Source organism: Morus notabilis, unplaced genomic scaffold (assembly GCF_000414095.1).
Source record: "Morus notabilis unplaced genomic scaffold, ASM41409v2 Scaffold832, whole genome shotgun sequence".
NCBI classification, from domain to species: Eukaryota; Viridiplantae; Streptophyta; class Magnoliopsida; order Rosales; family Moraceae; genus Morus; species Morus notabilis.
In genome coordinates, this window is record NW_010367112.1 from 271,696 (window position 1) to 291,072 (window position 19,377).

A 19,377-nucleotide genomic window follows, 5' to 3' on the forward strand; every position below is an offset into this window, starting at 1 on the left:
CTCTTTAAGGCCTCGTTTATTTCACCGATTCGAATTTTCAGTTTTAGGTTTCTACAGTAAAAAGCTCTCAGAAAATGTCACATCTAACTTTTTCTACTACAGTGAAAACTCTCAAAAAATGTCACATCTCAGCTCGAATTGAAAACTCGAATCTGCTAAGTGAACGAGATCTAAGGTTTTAAGAATTGTGAAAATGTTTTGTAAAACCTGTTAGTTTATCGATGATTTCAAATCATAGATTTTATGATGATGGAACAATGTTAGTAGACATCAGTGGTGCTTAACAAACCCACTAATAGAATGCAAGTCCTGGGTGTTTAACACCGGTGGTGTCTCTAAACATTTTTCATAATAATATTTAAAAGATTTAAATATTGATTTTGCGTGAAGGTTTATAAAGTGGGATATGAAGAGAGTATCGTTAATGAAAATCCCTAAACATGATTGGGCCACTTTCTGTGTGTGGATGCATGGGCTTGACCGTGGCAACCGTTGAGAGTTTTATTAAATTAAGACTCTACTTACGGATCTAATGTTGATTTCTTCTTATATACGCGATGATTAGTATTTTGTTGATTAGTTTAAAGAGCTCATATATATCTTTGATTGCTATCAAGAACAATATTAATCCACATGCATTACACAAAACAACTTCGACCTAGGACGATTGCTTCATAGAAAATGATGGTCCATAGATATTATATAGCATAGAAAGCTCAAGATAATAATCACATATCACATTCTACAAAACAATGTCGAGCTAGGGCTGTTTTTTTTTTTTTTTTTTTGTCCCTTCTCCAGTGAGGTACAGAAAAATGGATCAATTAAGAAACTTCTGTTTGAGAAAAGGAATCAAGTGACTGGATATAATATGATTAGTTTTCTCTGTCGGATGGAAAGCGTCCCAAAATAGATACTTATTTGCATCACTGCACGTAAATGGATTTAACTCACTGCAGAGATAACTCATTTCAAATGTCCCTGTAGAACAACATGCCACTCCCACAACCTCAAATCCTGTCAATATTTGAAAACAACGTCAGGGCTAACAAGAAATAATCTTTCACGTTAAAATGTGTTCTTTGAAAAAATAAATAAAAAGCAATAATGAAGATGTGCACGGGTAATATATTCACATAACTAACTATCACAGACATTTGGTGGAGAATATCTACTAGTAGCTAGTGTATGATTTGGATGTCAAACCAATGTACAAGAATATAAAGAACCACCAAGTTTGACGTATATTGACTATTCAAACAAATAAAATATCGGTTTCTACTCCCCACAACTCGCATAATATATATATATATATATATCATGTATAATATATATATCATGTATACATACATCTTATGGCTATTTGACAGAAAAAGTAATAGGAACAAGTAATGACATATCAAGATTTGTGGTCCCATTTTTAGTCTTGGTAACTGTCTTTTTAATTAAATATTGATGATTTGGATGTCAAACCAATGTACAAGAATATAAAGAACCACCAAGTTTGACGTATATTGACTATTCAAACAAATAAAATATCGGTTTCTACTCCCCACAACTCGCATAATATATATATATATATATCATGTATAATATATATATCATGTATACATACATCTTATGGCTATTTGACAGAAAAAGTAATAGGAACAAGTAATGACATATCAAGATTTGTGGTCCCATTTTTAGTCTTGGTAACTGTCTTTTTAATTAAATATTGACACATCGTGAATTGTTTAAGTATTTTTAGTATTCTCATTTATGTTGTTAGATTTTTAAATTTAACATGACAAATAATTAATGGAATGACAACCATCGAAATAAAAAAATAAGAACAATAGATTTGAAAAGCCCCTCTCACTTTCATTAAAAAGAGAAATTAGTTTTAGAAAAATTGTTTTTTAACCCCTACTAATCAGATTTGTTTTTTTCATACCTTTTGTTTTTATTTTATTTTTACTATTTCATTTAGTATTTTTTTTTGCTAAATAATAAAGGTTATAAAAGTAAAGGGTGACGTACCCTAATAATCTCAAGTGGTGGTCCCACTCGCGTCGATTTATAAGGTTCCTTTTTTAGGATTACTCATAAACCTCCGACCACCGCCGTGGGAAAGACTCAAACGCAAGACCAACTCAAGGTGAACGGTCTCTGTTGCCACCCCACTTGGGTCCCTCGGTGGTCGTTAGTGAAATAGAAGGTTGGCACGGACACTCAAAAAAGGAGTTTATAGTGTTTTTTTTATAGAGAATATATAAGTCCTATTTATTTTACTGATTTAAGTTTTATTATAATACAAAATTCTTAAAAACAGTCACATTTAATTTTTTTATTACAATAAAAAATTTTTACATAAAATTATTTTTTAATTCGAATCAGTGAACTAAACAAATACATAATTTTTTTTAATGTACAGAGAGAATTTATAATTGTGTAGCATATATATATATATATATATATAGGGCATTGATGGCCGATGAGCTGTGGTAGCTTTGCCTCATAAACATTAAACACCGAAAGCTGATAAAAGCTGCCTCCCACCAACTCCGAATTAAATGTAGCGCTAGTGCCGTTCGATGCACTGGATACGGCTTGTCAGCTGCTGTTTTTATAAGAAGTAGGTCCCTACTCCCCTATATTCCTAACCGTCTTTTGTGTTCGTCAGGACTCAGGAGCTAGTGATTAGTGATTAGTGACTAGTGAAACGACAAACGTAAACGGTAAAAGAAGTATTTGTTAAAAAAATATTTGGTAACTTATTCAGAATTATAATTAAGAATTATTTTAATTTTATGTGTATTTTTTATGAGATTGTAAAAAATTATAAATTATAATTTAGATTTTATTTATTTTATTGATTTAAATTTTTAATTTTAAGTTTTTATAGTTAAAAATTTTTAAAAAATATCAAATCTAACTTTTTTATTACAATTAAAAATTCTAAAAAAAATAACATATCTCAATTAAAATTAAAAATTTAAATTTATAAAATAAACGAGACCTAAAAAGAGTTGTTTAATCCCTTAGGTTTTCCTATTATGGATAAAATGTCCGCAGAGTACTATAACGGGAGGGAAAGAAAGGAAGGACTGTGTAGTTTGAAATTAAACTCATTATTACAAAATTTATATGTAGCGAAAGCTCTAAACTGTCCCTAGCTAAAAACATTTTAACGACAGTTGCACCAGTATTTGTTCCCCTAATTTTCTCAGAGAAAAATTACCATTACCTACTGTACAACAGAATATTCAAGCTTCAGTGTATACATATATGTGTGTGGATGACTAAAGCTGGTTGTAACATATAAGTGTACGTCTAAGACATTAGGTTTTGTTATTTTCACAACTTAAGTCATAATTCAAGTTTTATTGCTACAGTTTTTTTCTCACAAATATTTAATTTCTTTTTTAGTGTAATATTTTTCCCTCACATATACAACTTAAGTTACTTGAGTTGTGAAACAAACATACCCTAAATTTGTAACTACATGATTATAGGAGTTTCTGATTCGAAACTAGAACTAACAGAAGCAGATATCAAATAGATCACCAACCTAAACATATATATATATATATATATATATATGAATATATGTATATATATATATATATACATACTAGATGGCAAGATCCCAAGATATATTAGCTGCTTTCCGGCAGGATATATCAAAATTATTGCCTGTTAGTATCTCACGACAATATTATTTCAGCTAACATTGAGAGGTAGAAGTAAATTATGATAGAAACTTAACGTGTGGATCTTGTGAATTATGTTTGAATGCAATATCTTGTACCAATTTGTATTGAGAAAGTAGTCTCAAAATTGCAGGTTATTATTGCTATAAATGTGACAACCTACTTATGGACCCTATTCACATAATTCTTACATGTTGATAATGACACTTTCTATATTTGTGAATAAACTTCTAACTGAACCAAAAATAGATACCAATTAAATATCATAAAGACCAACGGGGAGCAGAATATATATATAAGCCAAACTTTTTTTTACCAAAATATCACAAAGAACAATTAACACTCAGTGGAAAAAGGCAGAAAACGGACTTACCATATGAAGAAGGCTTCTTAACCATGTCATAAAAGATATCATAAACACTATCCGTGAACACCAATCTAAGGCCACGGAGCTCTTGATTCAGCTTTGCCACCATATTCTTCAACTTTGCATTGAATTGCGCAGCCACTTTGTTATACTTCTCCTCACACTCATTGTGACCAAAAATATTTGTGGCTCTCTCCAATGGCAAGCACCCCATGGGGGGGACACCAGTTAGGGAAAATTTTCTAGCTCCAAGGCTGTGGAGTTTTGTGAAGAAATTTCGAGCAATCCCGACGAGGAAATCTTGGTACTCCTCGACGGTGAATTGGGATTGCCGGCGGGGGAAGATGTAGTAGTTCTCGAGGAAATCGTTTGTTCCTAAACTTACCAAATACAATGCTTGCCTCAAAATTCTGTTTGCCTTCCGATCGCCAAGATGGGCTCTCAGTTTGTTTTGGTACTCCTTGTAGTACTCCACTTCCTTCCAAAGTGGTATCACATTCTGCCATATAATTTTTATAATTTTTCACTATATAGGTTAAATATATAGATGTTATTTCAGCAGAAAAAGAAATCTTGTGCATAGAGAGCTGAGTGAATAAATAAATAAATAAGCCTAAATAAAATAATGTTTTTTTAAATGAATAAATAAACGCCGTGTGAGGTGTCACTAAATTCTCAATTTCTAAGTCGAAGTACATATTTGTCACATAAAATTATAAGGAACTACAATTGTACATATATAATCGATCAATTAACGCTGAAAATATGTTTATGATGAATAACTACAATTGTATTATTGATCAAATTAACATGTAAATATATGTTTTTTTGAAAGGAATTAACATGTCTATTCTAATATAAAGATTCTTACTCTTTTCACAAATGTATTGGGACCAATTCAAGTCTCGTATGTCATATGGTCCTAAAAACTTGTTGATTTTAAAAAAAAAAAAAAAAGGAATTTATGGTACAACAAAATAAATATATATATATTATAAAGATAATACATACATGCATAAATGATACATACATACATTCATACATACATGAATACATACATATATTACATATGTAATATCTATATCCAGCTTATCTAGAAAGCCAATGCACAAATAATATAAAAAAACCACACAAATGTGTTTAAAACAGATTATTAAGTAAAGAAATACATATAAAGTGCTTACAAATAGAAATGAAATATACTTACTAGTACATCAGAGGTTGCATTGTCGTAGCCAGTTCCGGCAGAAGCAAAGCAAACGCCGGTGGCAAAGTCCGAGATGTCATACATGGGATCCAAGTAAGCCGGAACAGCAGGTTTCAAGCCAAAACCCTCCGAGATGAAATCCGGCGGAATCCGACCATTGCAGAACCGCCCCGTGGGGCGACTGCCGGAGAAATCACGGCCGTAGGGCTTAAAATTGCTCTTCAGAAGTGTGAGAATCTGGTTGTTGTTTCCCGCATCCACTGACGAGTCTCCGAACACTATGACCGCCGGAACTTTGCCCTTCCTTGCCACCGCTGCAGCGGTGACGCAACAGTAGTACTTCATTGCAATTATTCCAGTCAAGAAGAGCCACTTTGGGATGTACAAGTAGTATGCCATCACTACTAGTAGAACTTGTGTATATCTATATATATATCTATATATGTAGCAACTTTAAAAATCTAGATTATATATTTGCTATTGGAGTTCTCCTGAGTGAAGAACAGAGAAAATGAGGAGTGCCTTTATTTATTTAGCTGTGTACGTGCGTGTGCGTGTGCTTGTGTGGGGTAGAAGTTTGGTTGAAGTTTTTAATAGGGCTAATCACTAATGGCGCATGTGATCGATGGACTACTCTGTACTAATTGCGTGTAGGTGATAGAAAATTATGGACTTAAAGATCTTTGACTTGCAATTTTTAATATTAATGAATTCTCGGAATTAAGACGATATTCAATTTTTAACATGGAGGCTCCGCCAAAAGAAAAGTTTTTAGTACTATTGTTGGGTTTTATTTAATTTCTCAATGTGGGCTAACATATGTAAATAACAATTATGTTTGAGAAAATTTTAAGTTTAACAATTGTTTTTTCTGACTCTATTATTTATGCCATTATATAAAATTTTGATCCACTACGAAAATAACCTGCAGGATACAAAAGATACCTGCAGATTACGAAAAATAACATACAGGATACGAAATATAATCTGTAGGTTAAAAAATTAACCTGTAGGTTATTAATGATAACTTGTAGGTTATGAAAAGATAATCTACAAGTTATTAGTGACGAAAAACCTACAAGTCATTAGTGACATAAGATAAATTTGACAGCAGGATAAAAATAAAATAATATTACTTTATTGATAGCATTTTTTAAAATTACCCATTATATTATGGGTTATCTAATTTAATATGGCCGAATAAGTGGTTGATTAATTGGGCTAAAAAATTATCTAATGGACATAGCTTTGTAAAGTGTAAAGACCCAATACTAGTCAAATTAGGGTCGATGGGATTCTAATAGACCTATTATATAAAGAGCATTAAAGAGTTATGGTCCCCTAGTCAAATTATTCATTTAGTTTTAGCTCTTCTCCTATATCCCCATCTTAGAGAGAGAACCCATTGAGCATTGAAGTGATTTGACTGTGGAAGGCCCCTAACCCCCCCTTGCTACCATTGCCATGGATTTAGGTAGTCTTCCTCAACACTCATTCTATATAATTTGACATGATGATCTTTGAAATATGTTTATGTGATCATGAATTTTATTCATAAAATGGAATCAAAAAAGTGGTATACGAGTGGAAATCTCACCTCTATCATTCCTTCCTCAACTTCTCGATCTCTCTCTTCTACTCTCTCTCTCTATCTGTCTGTTCTGCAGAAACAGATCTGCACGTCCATCCTCATCACGCTGTCAAGCACCACTATCCTTCCGCTCGCCATCATCTAGTTGGACGATCATCATTGGAAATCCCCAAATTTGAAATCTCAGGCCATAACCGTAGAGCATACACAGCACAATCACGAGACTAACCGAACGAAAACAGAGGAAATCGACCACCGGAGAAGCGGGACCATTGAGAAACAGAAGAAAACCTTGTTGATAGCTGGAGAAATGGAACCACTAAGGCCTCGTTCACTTCGCAGATTCAAGTTTTCAATTTAAGTTGAGATGTGACATTTTCAGAGAGTTTTTCACTGTAGCAGAAAAAGTTAGATGTAACATTTTCTGATACTGTAGAAACCTAAAACTGAAAACTCGAATCGGTGAAATGAACGAGGCCTAAGGCTCGGCAGATTTGAGTTTTAAAATTTTCAATTCGAATTAAGATGTAATATTTTTAAAATTTTTTTAGTTATAACAGAAAAAATTAGACGTGATATTTTTTTAAAATTTTTAATTATAAAAACTTAAAATTGAAATATTGTTGATCCAAGAATGAGAGAGCGTTACTGTAGATGGAGCACGGAGAGAGGGAAAAACGCAATAGAAAGAAAGATGATAGGTTCCTAACAAGAATATTTATGTGGGAGCAAAATTCGAAAACAAAAAGATTAAAACTAGAAATGGTATATTATTTTCTAATATTAAGTAAATAGGTTATTGATTACACTCAAATTGTGTATAGATAAAGCGGTCAATTGTAGCACAGTATGAACTGTCGTATTTACGAGGAGATGACAAAAACAATAAGAAAAATTAGCAAAAACAAATGTTAGAAGAAATAAACAGAAAACACAGAAAAAATATTTTTAGAATTTTTTTTAATTAAAAAGACGAGTATGAACAAAGAACAAATTTTAAGGATAAATCAAATGAGAGAAAATTTAGACAAAAACTTGTCACGCCCCCCAAACGGGGTGGGTGACGTGAAGCTCGATTAGGGATTAATAAAGCAGATTCCCAGACCGGGCCCCACACTTAACTGCATTAAAATATAAATAAACTACTACAGAAACCAGGAGCCTCTGACACACAAGGTTTCACCCCACAGGACATACAGTATCGTACATACATACTCATGTAAATAATCATTACAACAGGCATCAACCACAGTCTAGTTAATCCGAATATTACATAAGTTTACAGAATTTCTCAAATTCCTTACATTTGTATCAGAGGATAACCACAATCCTCACTTGATTCCAAAAGCAACACAACTCAGCTGCTCCGTAGCAATATCCAGCTACTATGCACCGCTCCTAGAGTCTCCTGGGAGGGGTTTAATACATTTGAAAAATAAAACGTGAGCGAAAGGCCCAGTAGGATATAATTTGAAATAAACGTTATAATAAATGTGCGAGGGAATACATAAATAAATAAGTAAATAAAATAAGACATTCAGTCCCGACAGAACAGCCGGAACCTCACATCCTTTTTCTCAAAGGAAATATAACTATAAATAACTGTTTTACAGGCTTCAGCAAGTAATTGGTACAAATTACTTACCTAACCAAGTGTCTCGCCTACCCGGACCGAGTTTCGGGTTCTGCCCCCGAGGATGCACTCTCCACATCCTATCTAGGCTTACAGCAATAGACTCTATTACCAGTTCACAAGATCTCTTTGCTTAAGAAATCATTCATTAACATTTTAAAATCGTTAATACGACCCCACGAACTACTCAAGCCGCGGGCCCTATGACTGGACAAGCCATGAGGTTCCATGACTAAACAAGTCATGGTTTTCAAAGCGTTTTCTTTTACAAATCAATCCCTTTCTTTAAAACATTTTCAATGCCAAAATCTTTTTTTGAAAACAGGCTCAAAAGGAAAAAGGGATAGAAATCCTACCTCGCACTATCAAACCTGGGACTAGCGTTGCCTTTTCCGGCTTCCGCTTCCTCAAGCCTCTTCAGTTTGAATCCTCAGCGATCACTGATGCAAAATAACACTTTAGGATTAATTCTCATTCCTAAAGCAATCCAAATCTCAATTTCCAACCAAGATTTCCTATTAGTGTGCCCTAATCCATTTTCATGTTTCAAATTATCATTCCAAGGGTTTTCAATCTCAAATCAATGATTAACAATGCTAATCCATTTATCTCAAGTCCCCAAATGAAGCTAATTTGGGTTCTCCCCGAAAACAGGGGTTAAAACAGTAATTTCAGGCCAAACAGGGTCAAACCCAGTGTCAACCGGTCGACCGGTGACAGAGCATTGCAACACTACCAGTCGACCGGTAGTGTGCACACCGGACGACCAGACAGTTCGACCGGTCGGCCTGCAATCCGGTCAACCGCATAGGTCGACCGGTTTCCATGTGATCCGGTCGACCGCACAGGTCGACCGGTGGAATCAACTGCGCGAGAGAAGCTCACAGAAATCGGTCCAAAACCTGTAAATCCAGTCCCAAATCGAGATATTTCAAAGGGAAACCACTAGATCTGGGTTCTAGGTCCTAAAACAAGTCCAAAGAACCCAAGATCTCTAATCTCTACCCTAGTTTTACTCAAAAACCATCAAAATCCGGTTTGAATCAAAAATAAGTTTTGAAATTCAAAAACTTGAGATTCAAGAGAGGTTCTTTCAGTAATCTTACCTCGAATCCTTCTCTTGACGTTGAAAACTTCTTTAAATCTTTTCTTGGTTCAAGATCCGTTTGATTTGGGACACAAATGAGAGAGAGAGAGAGAGAGAGTGAGCGGGAGAGTGAGAGTGAAGGAGAGAGAGAGTGCACAGGAAAGGAAGGAGAAAGGAAAGAAAAAAGGAAAAAGGAAAAGAAAAGAAAAGGAAAAGGAAAAGAAAATGACATGTGTCAATATTTTAAAAGAGCAGTCCAGAAATGCGCTCATACACACATCTGGTTTAAAATAAATTATTAAGAATAATTTAAAGACCTTGGAACTAGTTAAACTCACACGTGTCAGAAACATTTATTAATTAAACTCAATTAATAATCCAGATTAGGCACACTAATAATCTCAATTACCTTAATTAATCTCAATTAATTCTTCAGGGTGTTACAAAACTATATGATTAAAAACTGACGAAGCGTCGAGTTTTCCTTACATGTTGCGTTCACCAATTTAATTTTGATTATGATTAATTAACTCAATTGAAAGTTTCACATCTTAAACAATCAACCGAAAGATAATGAATTAAAGCACAATGAAAATAAAATGTATTCGAGTAGATTAAAGTCCTACGATAAAACTCAACAATTATTCTTACTAAAAATCTAAGAGTGACAATATACCACATGCAATATTACTAGAAAAGACTACTAATAAAATAACGTGAACAATATAATTGTGTGTGTAAAAATTACATAAAGAAATCGTGACTGAAAATATATAAAAATTGATAACACAAGAATATTGAAAAGAAATTGAAGATAATAGAATTAATAAACTTCAATATATCAACGTTACAGCCTAACTTTGAATCAAAACCCAAACCGGATCACTAAATATATAAGATCATCTCTAGCCTAGCCAAGAAAAACTCTAGCCTAACTTGCAGAACATTCTCACAAATTTTAGAAAGAAAATATGAGAACGAAAGCAAGATGAGAAAAAGTGAAGTGTGTTTTGAGAGCCTTGGCCAGCCTTCTATTTATAGAGTCTACGTGCTGCAAAAGAGATCAGAAAATATCTAACAAAATCTGGGAATTAAATTCGAAAATAAAATCACAACTAAATCTAGGGAGATCAGATAGATGATTCTGGCTTGATCTTGGGTGACAATTAAATTTGAATCGGCACAAAATCGCGAGGATAATCAGCGCACGAAGAGAGAAAGCTTCTGGAAGGATTCATCCACGTGGCAAACTCTGATTGGGGAATGTTGCGTGAAAACTCGCAAGTATATGAATCGCACAAGTAATAAAGTGTACAAGAGTACGGATATCGATCCCACGAGGATTGTGTTTAGCTTTCGTTAAATACTAATATTGATTAGCTTCTAGGATTGTTTTTATATATTTTTATAACTAAAAGAAAAAAAAATGCAAGCAATTGCAAATAATCGAGCTAGGACTTCCTAATTTCCCCTTGTTTGCAAAATGCTAAAGCTGTGCTAAAGAAATGCTACAGCATTCTGTACTAGTTAACCAAACTCAAATTTGTGCATAAAGTTCTTCTGAATTAATTATGTCTATAATTCCTCAAAACAATTTCATCATATTCCTATGTGAATCTAGTTCATGGAATTCCAATTTCAAGTTCGGGTTTATTAGGTTATACAAGGTAAACGATATATTCACATATCTTCTACAAATCAATATATTCCTATATTGAACATGCATCATCCATGTAAAGTCCAACCTAAATTAATTTTTCCAAATCAATCTAAGTCTAGTTCTACATTTGATTTCCATCAAAAATAGAAATTAAGCAAGTAATTACACATGAATGAACAAGCACAAGAATACCATAAGCAATCAAAAAGCAAAAACTAAAACATCACAATCTTAGTTCCACTAGGAGCCTAACTCACAAAATTAACTAAATAACATCAAGGGTTTCATCATTTATAAATTACAAAAATAAGAGATAAGAAAAGGAATGAAAAACCCATTTTAGGAGTTGTCACAAGCTCCTAAATCCTTCATCTTCTTGCTCTTCACAAAATGAATTCTCTCTCAATAATTTATTGAAAATGAAACCTAAGTCTAATAAAATAAAAATATTTGTTTTGGGATTTTTTTCTCTCTTGGAAAATTGGCTGAAAAGCCTTATTAAATGCTCTTTTTTTTCTCTCGGGTTTTTCTATGTTTCTTTTCCTCCTTGGCTGCTCGTCTGAGGGTTGGCATTATCTGGGTTCAAAAACCCTTCATTTCGTGTGCAGAGGAGAGCTGCTACCTGAGCTCAGCTGAAGGAGTGCGTTCGGACACGTGGCGCGCCTCAATTGGAGGGTTCAGATAGACTGGACATGCGGCGCGCTCTGGTTCGCTGAGAGAGGGAGTTTCACGCGGCTTTGGATGGAATCGCCGCACCAGATCGCGTGGGCTGCTGAGCCGGGGACAAGCTGGACACGCGGCTTGCTGGGATTGGCTGAAGAACTTACGCGATCCTGCGGAGACGCGCTTCTGTCTGGGGTGATTCCACGCGCCCGATCTGGACCGTTGACGCTGCGATCCAACGGCTGCAGTGGCGAGTTTCGTGCTGGTTTCACTCGCGCGAAGGAATTCCATTTTGAGGCTAATTCAAATTCAAATTTTTACTTATTTTCTCTTGCATTTCTCTCCCAATTTGGATTTCAATTTGCACTTAAGCCCACCTATCACCAAAATTAAATTACATAATGAGGAAAATAATTATTTTGGAAGGAAACTAAATAAAAATAAAATAAAATAAAATAAAAATACCTAAAACAAACTAAAAATAAAATTAATTCCAAATAAAATAAAATGAAATAAAAATAAGGTAAAAGTATTAAAAACTAAATAAATTCTCAAGAACAAGCATACTTTTTAATCCACAAAATAGGCTAAATGACTCCATTTTATGGAGTTATCAGGGAACCGATTGAAGTGCTAGCAAACTAGAGCTAGGGCACACCTCTACTGACGTGGCATCTCCATCCTAGTGTGCTTATAATCCTAAAGAAAATTTGTTCACATTAATGATGCACGTTAAGAATTTGGCCATTCCTCTAATTGGGGTTAAGAGTTCTAACACTCTAGAGGACTTTCCAAAGGTCATCACAATGAGTATTTATCGAGATTGGCCCACAGGTCAAAAGTGATTTACTAGATTATCACCGGTAATATTTCTTGTGGGAGTAATATACTAGATTAATATTGGGTACCATTTGATGTTTGACCTATAAACATTTATTGATTTTTAGTTAAATAACTGTATTAATAAAAAAGATATTAATCAAAAGTAAATGGTAAAAATTTAGACTATATACTATAAGAGTAGTTTTAGCAATTTTCTCTTAATATTGTAATTCCTAGATTGTGTTGCTTTTCAACATATATCACTCGATCACTGGCCTCCTCTAGAATTGAGTCGCAGAACTAATAAAAATAACCCAAAAAAAAATTCACAAGATTACAAAAAATTACATAAAATTTCATATCATAACACCAGCTTACAAAAAAAAAATTAAAATAAAAAATCCATACCAAAAGACAAGACTAGTGAAAAATACACAAAATAAAATAATAAAAAACAGTTACCAAAAAAATATTTCTTTTAAAAAAAAATTAATGCGAAAATCATAAAACAAAAAACAGTGGTAATAGTAGTTGAGTTAAAATTCATCTTTAAAAAGGACAGAGATGCGTGTATGATTGTTCCCTAACTTTTGCATGCTTCCACCAGATTAACAAGTTTTTAAAAATGAAAATTTTGATTATTACCTAAATTAATTATAAGGCATCGTAATACGTCAAAATAATTGCTACGTCTGAATAGTTTTCTCCATTTGTTTCAGGTGCAGCAGCAGCGAACACATTGGCTGGGGAACTTTGCCCCCTCTCTCCACAAAATTTTCGCAGCATTTGGGTAAGAGAAAGATTTATAGCTAAACTTGATCAGGATGAGTGGTTCCATAATATTTCCATGTGATAGATGTCCTTATATGATTCCTAAACATAAAGGACTGGAAGGGAAGAGCTACCTTTTGTTGCAATCTATAATTCCCCTCTCTCTCTCTCTCTCTCTCTCTCTCTCTCTCTCGATAATACAATTGGTTTGAAAATTTTTGTGTGTGTTTTTTTGATTGATTCCACAACTCAATTAGTGGATTGCAAGTTGTAATCTATTAGATTACTCTCGATAAGACAATGGTTTGAAAATTTTTGTGTGTGTTTTTTTGATTAATTCCACAAGTCAATTAGTGGATTGCAAGTTGTAATCTATTGGATTACTCTCGATAATACAATGGTTTGAAAATTTTTGTGTGTGTTTTTTTGATTAATTCCACAAGTCAATTAGTGGATTGCAAGTTGTAATCTATTAGATTACTCCAACGACCGGCAATATATCTTGACGTTGAAAATACATCTGGTAGATAAATGTACGACATTACTGGATGTAATCTATGACATTACCCCCCCCCCCCCCCCCCCCCCCCCAAAATCCCCCCCCCCCCCCCCCCCCCGATAACCGGCAACGGAACTGACTTATCTGTGTTTGATACTACTGAGACGATTCGATAGATTACTGCTAGCAATCTAGCATATTTCTTCGATGACTACTGATCTATCTTTAAATAAGAAGAAATAATCCTTGTAGATTATTAGTAGTAATCTATCAAATTACTATGGCGACCAGCGGGTAATTTCGAAAAAATATATTTTGCTGACCCTCTAATTGTCTGGAGGGGCATTTTTTTTTCTTTCTTAAGGAAATTGAAATTTTTTCATGAAACCAAAGCGGTTATACTTATGAGCCCCTTGTAAAAATGACTTAATAAAAAAAATTTATTAGTAAAATAATTTTTCAAAACTTTTTATTTGTAAAATATTATGGAACGATCACTTTATAAAAATGATTCAATAGAAAAGTATTAGTAAAATAATTTTTCAAAAGTTTTTATTTATAAAATGATTACGAAACGGTCACTTTTTACAAAAAAAAAAAAAAAAAAAAAAAAAAAAAAAACCCGAGACCGGATGATTGTTCTTCATAAAAGATAAAGTCATTTTACCAATTTTACTTTATGAAATTGTCATTCTTCAACTTTCTCAATTAAATCACTACAAAATAATCAATACAACTAGAATAATTGTATTAGTGGGTGGGTTTTGTGCCATATAAACGTTAAGGAATATGGTGATATCAACGACCCACCAATGACCAGATTAAAAAAAAAATCTACCACCAATGACCAAACAAAACTTGTTATTACTAGAAATTTCAAATAGTACGAAAGCTAATTAAAAAAACACCCATTCCGAAAAAAAGTGCATGATGAAAAAATAAAAAGAACAGCTAAACTTCAACAAATTACTCATATTTTCAAAATCATCCACTGTCAAGTATTCTAAAAACTACGATTGACCCGCCCTTTTTTTTTTTATCTATAATATACATTGATTTAATATATGCAACCTTTCAGGTTGAATTTAGTTTGTGTGCTTTTTTTAAAAAGAGAAATTGCATTTAATTAAAAATTGATAAACAATCATTTTGGTACAATACTAATGACTCATTAAAGGGATGAACACACACCCGATGCCTGAAAATAGAAAAACACCTCGGTACACTAACAACGTGCACACATAAAGCTCGAATTGAAAAAACCCCTCTCATCGAGATAAACTTTCGAGCACTGGAAGGACAGATCACTAAACCCCACAAAAGAAGGACATCTATATGCCATAGAAAAAATTATAACCAGACTAATACAACCCTATTAGGAAACACACAAACAGCCTTATGCCAATCACCAAAACCTAACAACAAATAGCAAAACAAACGAGGCAGGTGGAGAAACCATCGACGTTGTTACAAACACAAAAATTACATAAAAAAATAGAGAAAACCTCAAACCATTGCCGTTAGAAGCCTCCGATGAAGGTAACTGACCAATGGGCCGTCGAGGGAGACAGCCGACCAAGAGATCTCAGTCAGCAAATGACAAACTTGCCTGGAAACGAAGCTCATCCGTTCAGCTTCCAAGCTCCAAATCGGTTTAGATCCACCCAAATGGAACCACCAGACCATACACTACCACCACTAATGAGAAGTTCACGACTAGGTGAGTCAGGGGAATAAGTTTCATGGCCAGGAGCCCGGTGGCGCGCTCGAAGGCAGTCCCGAAACTCCAACTGTCATTCACTCTTTTTTCTCTGGTTCGTGTGGGAGAGAGAGAGAGATGAAAACCCTAGACAACTTTTTTTTAGTTTCTGTGCTTTTAAATAAAAAAAGTGAGCAAAAAACCCTTTAATCCGAAAAATTAGAAGAAAAAACAATGTCACTTTCTAATAAAAAATCAAAACCAAAGACTTTTTTCCTACATATTTATATATTTATTAATTTATGTTTTAGTTGTTAAGCCAAATTAGTCTTAGGCCTTGTGATTAATATTTCCATTCCTTTTTGTCCTGTTGTATTCGTAATTTACTTTGCATAAGTGGTCCACGGGCTCCTTTTATGACACGTGTATAGTTGGTTATATTTCTTTCTTGCCTCTTTGTATAAAGCCTGAGCTACTTTACCATTTTTGTACAAATTCAAGACATAATGAAATGATATAGAACATTCTTTGTCCTTCCTTTCATCTTCTTCTTTCTCTGCAAATTATTTTATTTAACTTGGTATCAGAGTCATTTCTCTTTCTCTATCCTATGGCCTCTGAAACATCCTCATCTGAGATTTCATCTTCTCAAGCTACCCAAATTTCTAATTCTACTTCTTCTGCAAATCCATCCCAATTACCCAGTTTAATCACCGTCATTCCTATTGTAAACCCTCAGCTATCTATTAAGCTAGATGATGACAATTTTCTATTGTGGAAGAACCAAATGCTCAACAGTATCATCGCTCATGGCTTCGATGATTTCATTGACAGATTTCGACCTTGTCCTCCAAGATTTCTTGCGAACCAACCTGGTGAAGTGAACCCAGATTACACAGTTTGGCAGAGGTATAATCGTCTCCTCATGAGCTAGTTCTATGCTTCTCACACTGAAAATTCTCTTGCTCAAATTGTTGGCTATAACACAGCCTATGAGATTTGGGAAGCATTAAATCAGATATATCCTTCTGTTTGCATTTCCCAACTATCCACATATAGAACTCATATTCAAACTATAAAGAAAGGAGGTATGACTGTAACGCAATATATTCAAAAACTTAAGGGTCTTTCTAATCGTCTTGCCTCAATCGGAGAACCTGTCTCTAAGAAAGATTACTTAATTTACTTATTTCAAGGACTGGATCAGAATTATAATGGATTTGTGTCTTCTATTATTGCTAGACATGATTTTCCAAGTATTGAAGAGGTCCATAATTTACTACTGAACTACGAGTATCGTCTTGAGCAACAAAATTCAAATGTTCAGCTTGATCCAATTTTAGCTAATGTTGCAGCTTTAAACCAGCCCAACTTCTCAAAACTTCCCTACCCACATACTATCAAACTCCCTTCAATCCATCTCATCATAGCATCCTTGGCAAACCACCAAACCAAAACAATACCCAGCAATAGAGACCCAGAAACAGTTATCAAGCTGGAAACAAACCAAAATGTCAAATGTGTCACAAATTTGGCCATACTGCAGACATTTGTTACCACAGGACTGATCTGAACTATAAACCACAACCAAGACCTCAAGCCCACAATACGACCTTCTATCCAAACCCAACTTATCCAAATCAACACCCTACCCAATCTTCCACCTCACCTGTAATTTCTCCACCAGTAAGCTCTTGGTTTATGGATTCTAGTGTAAACCATCACTTTACTCCACATATTCAAAATTTGTCCAACCATGTTCTTTACTCTGGACCTGACAATGTCACTATTGGCAATGGTAACCAAATCTCTATCTCTCACACTGGCTCCACATCACTTCACACAGCCACTTCCTCTTTGCATTCACATAATGTTTTGCATACACCTGCAATATCACATAATCTAATTAGTGTTAGACGTCTATGTGTGGATAATAATGCCTCTGTTGAATTCTTTCCTACATGTTTTGTTGTTAAGGACCTCCATTCCAAGCAAATTCTGCTCCAGGGCAATCTTGATAAAGGTCTCTATAAAGCCATTGCAAATTCCACCCTCACTGATGCAATGGCTACCCCTCCAGTCAGTTTTCTCTCTAATTCCACCAATACTTCCAAGCTCACCAGCTTATGGCACAACCGCTTAGGACATCTAGCTTCTCTTATTGTCAACAAAGTGTTACAACATTGTAATCAAAAGAGTTTTCCAGTGTCTAGTTTTAAATTTTGTAATTCTTGTCAATTTGGCAAAAGTCATAGGTTACCATTTACTCAATCCACTTCTAGAGCTCAAAGGCCCTTTGAACTACTTCATACAAATTTATGGGGTACGTCTCCTGTAATTTCAGTTACCAGGATGAAATATTTTATCCTTTTTGTGGATGATTACTCACGGTTTTTTTTTGGATTTATTTCCTCAAAGTCAAAAGTGATGCTTTTCCTACCTTTCTTAAATTCAAAGCTCTTGTGGAAACTCAGTTTAATGCCAAAATAAAAGCAACTCAAACTGATGGTGGTGGTGAATATGCTCCCTTAACTCCATTTCTTACCAACTTGGGCATTTTTCATCGGTTATCTTGTCTTATCACGTCTGAACAAAATGGCCGTGTGGAGAGAAAACACAGGCATGTTGTTGAGCTTGGTTTGTCCATGATGTCTCTATCATCTTCGCCTTTCAAATACTGGACTTATGCTTTTCATACTACTGTGTACCTCATAAATAGACTTCCAACAGTAATTCATTCCTACAAATCTCCATTTGAACTGTTGTACAACAAACTTCCCTCATACTCTCTCTTAAAAGTCTTCAGTTGTTCTTGTTTCCCTTGCCTTCGCCCTTATAATAAGCATAAACTTGAATACAGATCTCAAGAATGTATCTTCCTTGGCTATAGCTCTCAGCACAAATGCTACATTTGCCTAAGCAAAGCCATTGGCCGAATCTACATCTCACGTCATGTTGTCTTTAATGAGTTTTCATTCCCTTTTTCTCAATTTGCTCCCTCTTTCTCCAATTCTATGTTAACACCAGTCTCTATAATTCATCCCACGACATTACCTCCTACCTCACCTTCTAAATCTATCCTCTCCAACTCCAACCCAACACCCTCTAATTCTTTTCCATCCCCTTCCTCCACTAGTTCTACCTTAGAATCTCAACCTAGTCATGTGATTCCACAAGACTACCACTATTTCTGTGATTAATGATGTTGCAGGTACTATGCATGACACAAATACACCATTTTCTCCTTCCTCTCCACCTCTTCCCCCACAAAAACCATCTACACAACCAAAACCTACTACCAACACACACCCCATGCAAACACGTCTCAAAGATGGCATTGTCAAGCCCAAAATTTATTTCTCCACCACTCATGTTGACCCTGTCTATGAACCTTCGACATACAAATAGGCTGCTTCACATGACCATTGGATTCAAGCCATGCAACTGAAAATTGATGCCTTGCACAAAAATGGCACTTGGATCCTTATCCCACCTCCTTTGTCACATCAACCAGTCGGCTGCAAATGGGTTTACAAAGTCAAACTCAAATCAGATGGTTCTTTTGATCGTTACAAAGCCCATTTGGTAGCCAAAGGTTATCACCAAACTAAAGGAATTGACTACTTTGAGACTTTTAGCCTGGTTGTTAAACCAACAACCATCCGTCTTATCCTTAGCCTAGC

The 19,377-nt window shown here is 34.6% G+C and overlaps 2 protein-coding genes across 3 annotated transcripts; one reads left to right on the forward strand and one right to left on the reverse strand.

The window, feature by feature from the left end:
* Positions 1 to 693: 693 nt before the first annotated feature.
* LOC21393155 (GDSL esterase/lipase At2g04570) lies at positions 694 to 5,749 on the reverse strand. Its single transcript, XM_010111931.2, has 3 exons — positions 5,270 to 5,749; positions 4,069 to 4,561; positions 694 to 1,017 (listed from the first exon to the last, which is right to left on the reverse strand). The coding sequence occupies exons 1-3, from the start codon at positions 5,666 to 5,668 to the stop codon at positions 821 to 823; spliced, it is 1,089 nt and encodes a 362-aa protein (XP_010110233.1). The 5' UTR covers positions 5,669 to 5,749; the 3' UTR covers positions 694 to 820.
* A 10,458-nt stretch (positions 5,750 to 16,207) lies between these two features.
* On the forward strand, positions 16,208 to 19,091 carry LOC21412525. Of its 2 annotated transcripts, none has more exons than XM_024174652.1 (2): positions 16,208 to 16,603; positions 17,672 to 19,091. In XM_024174652.1, exons 1-2 carry the CDS (start codon positions 16,305 to 16,307, stop codon positions 17,835 to 17,837), a joined length of 465 nt encoding a protein of 154 aa, XP_024030420.1. In that variant the 5' UTR covers positions 16,208 to 16,304; the 3' UTR covers positions 17,838 to 19,091. The 2 variants fall into 2 exon arrangements, with proteins under 2 accessions (XP_024030420.1, XP_024030419.1); XM_024174651.1 differs by lacking the exon at positions 17,672 to 19,091 and adding an exon at positions 16,937 to 17,585.
* The last annotated feature ends 286 nt before the right edge of the window (positions 19,092 to 19,377 follow it).

Excerpts from the sequence above, each read along its gene's own strand:
- LOC21393155 (XM_010111931.2), bottom strand. The coding sequence starts at position 5,668 with ATGGCATACTACTTGTACATCCCAAAGTGGCTCTTCTTGACTGGAATA. Across the intron at positions 4,562-5,269 it reads ATGCAACCTCTGATGTACTA|AATGTGATACCACTTTGGAA; the intron begins GTAAGTATATTT and ends ATTATATGGCAG. Across the intron at positions 1,018-4,068 it reads TAAGAAGCCTTCTTCATATG|GATTTGAGGTTGTGGGAGTG; the intron begins GTAAGTCCGTTT and ends AAATATTGACAG.
- LOC21412525 (XM_024174651.1), top strand. The coding sequence starts at position 16,305 with ATGGCCTCTGAAACATCCTCATCTGAGATTTCATCTTCTCAAGCTACC. Across the intron at positions 16,604-16,936 it reads GATTACACAGTTTGGCAGAG|ACATGATTTTCCAAGTATTG; the intron begins GTATAATCGTCT and ends TATTATTGCTAG.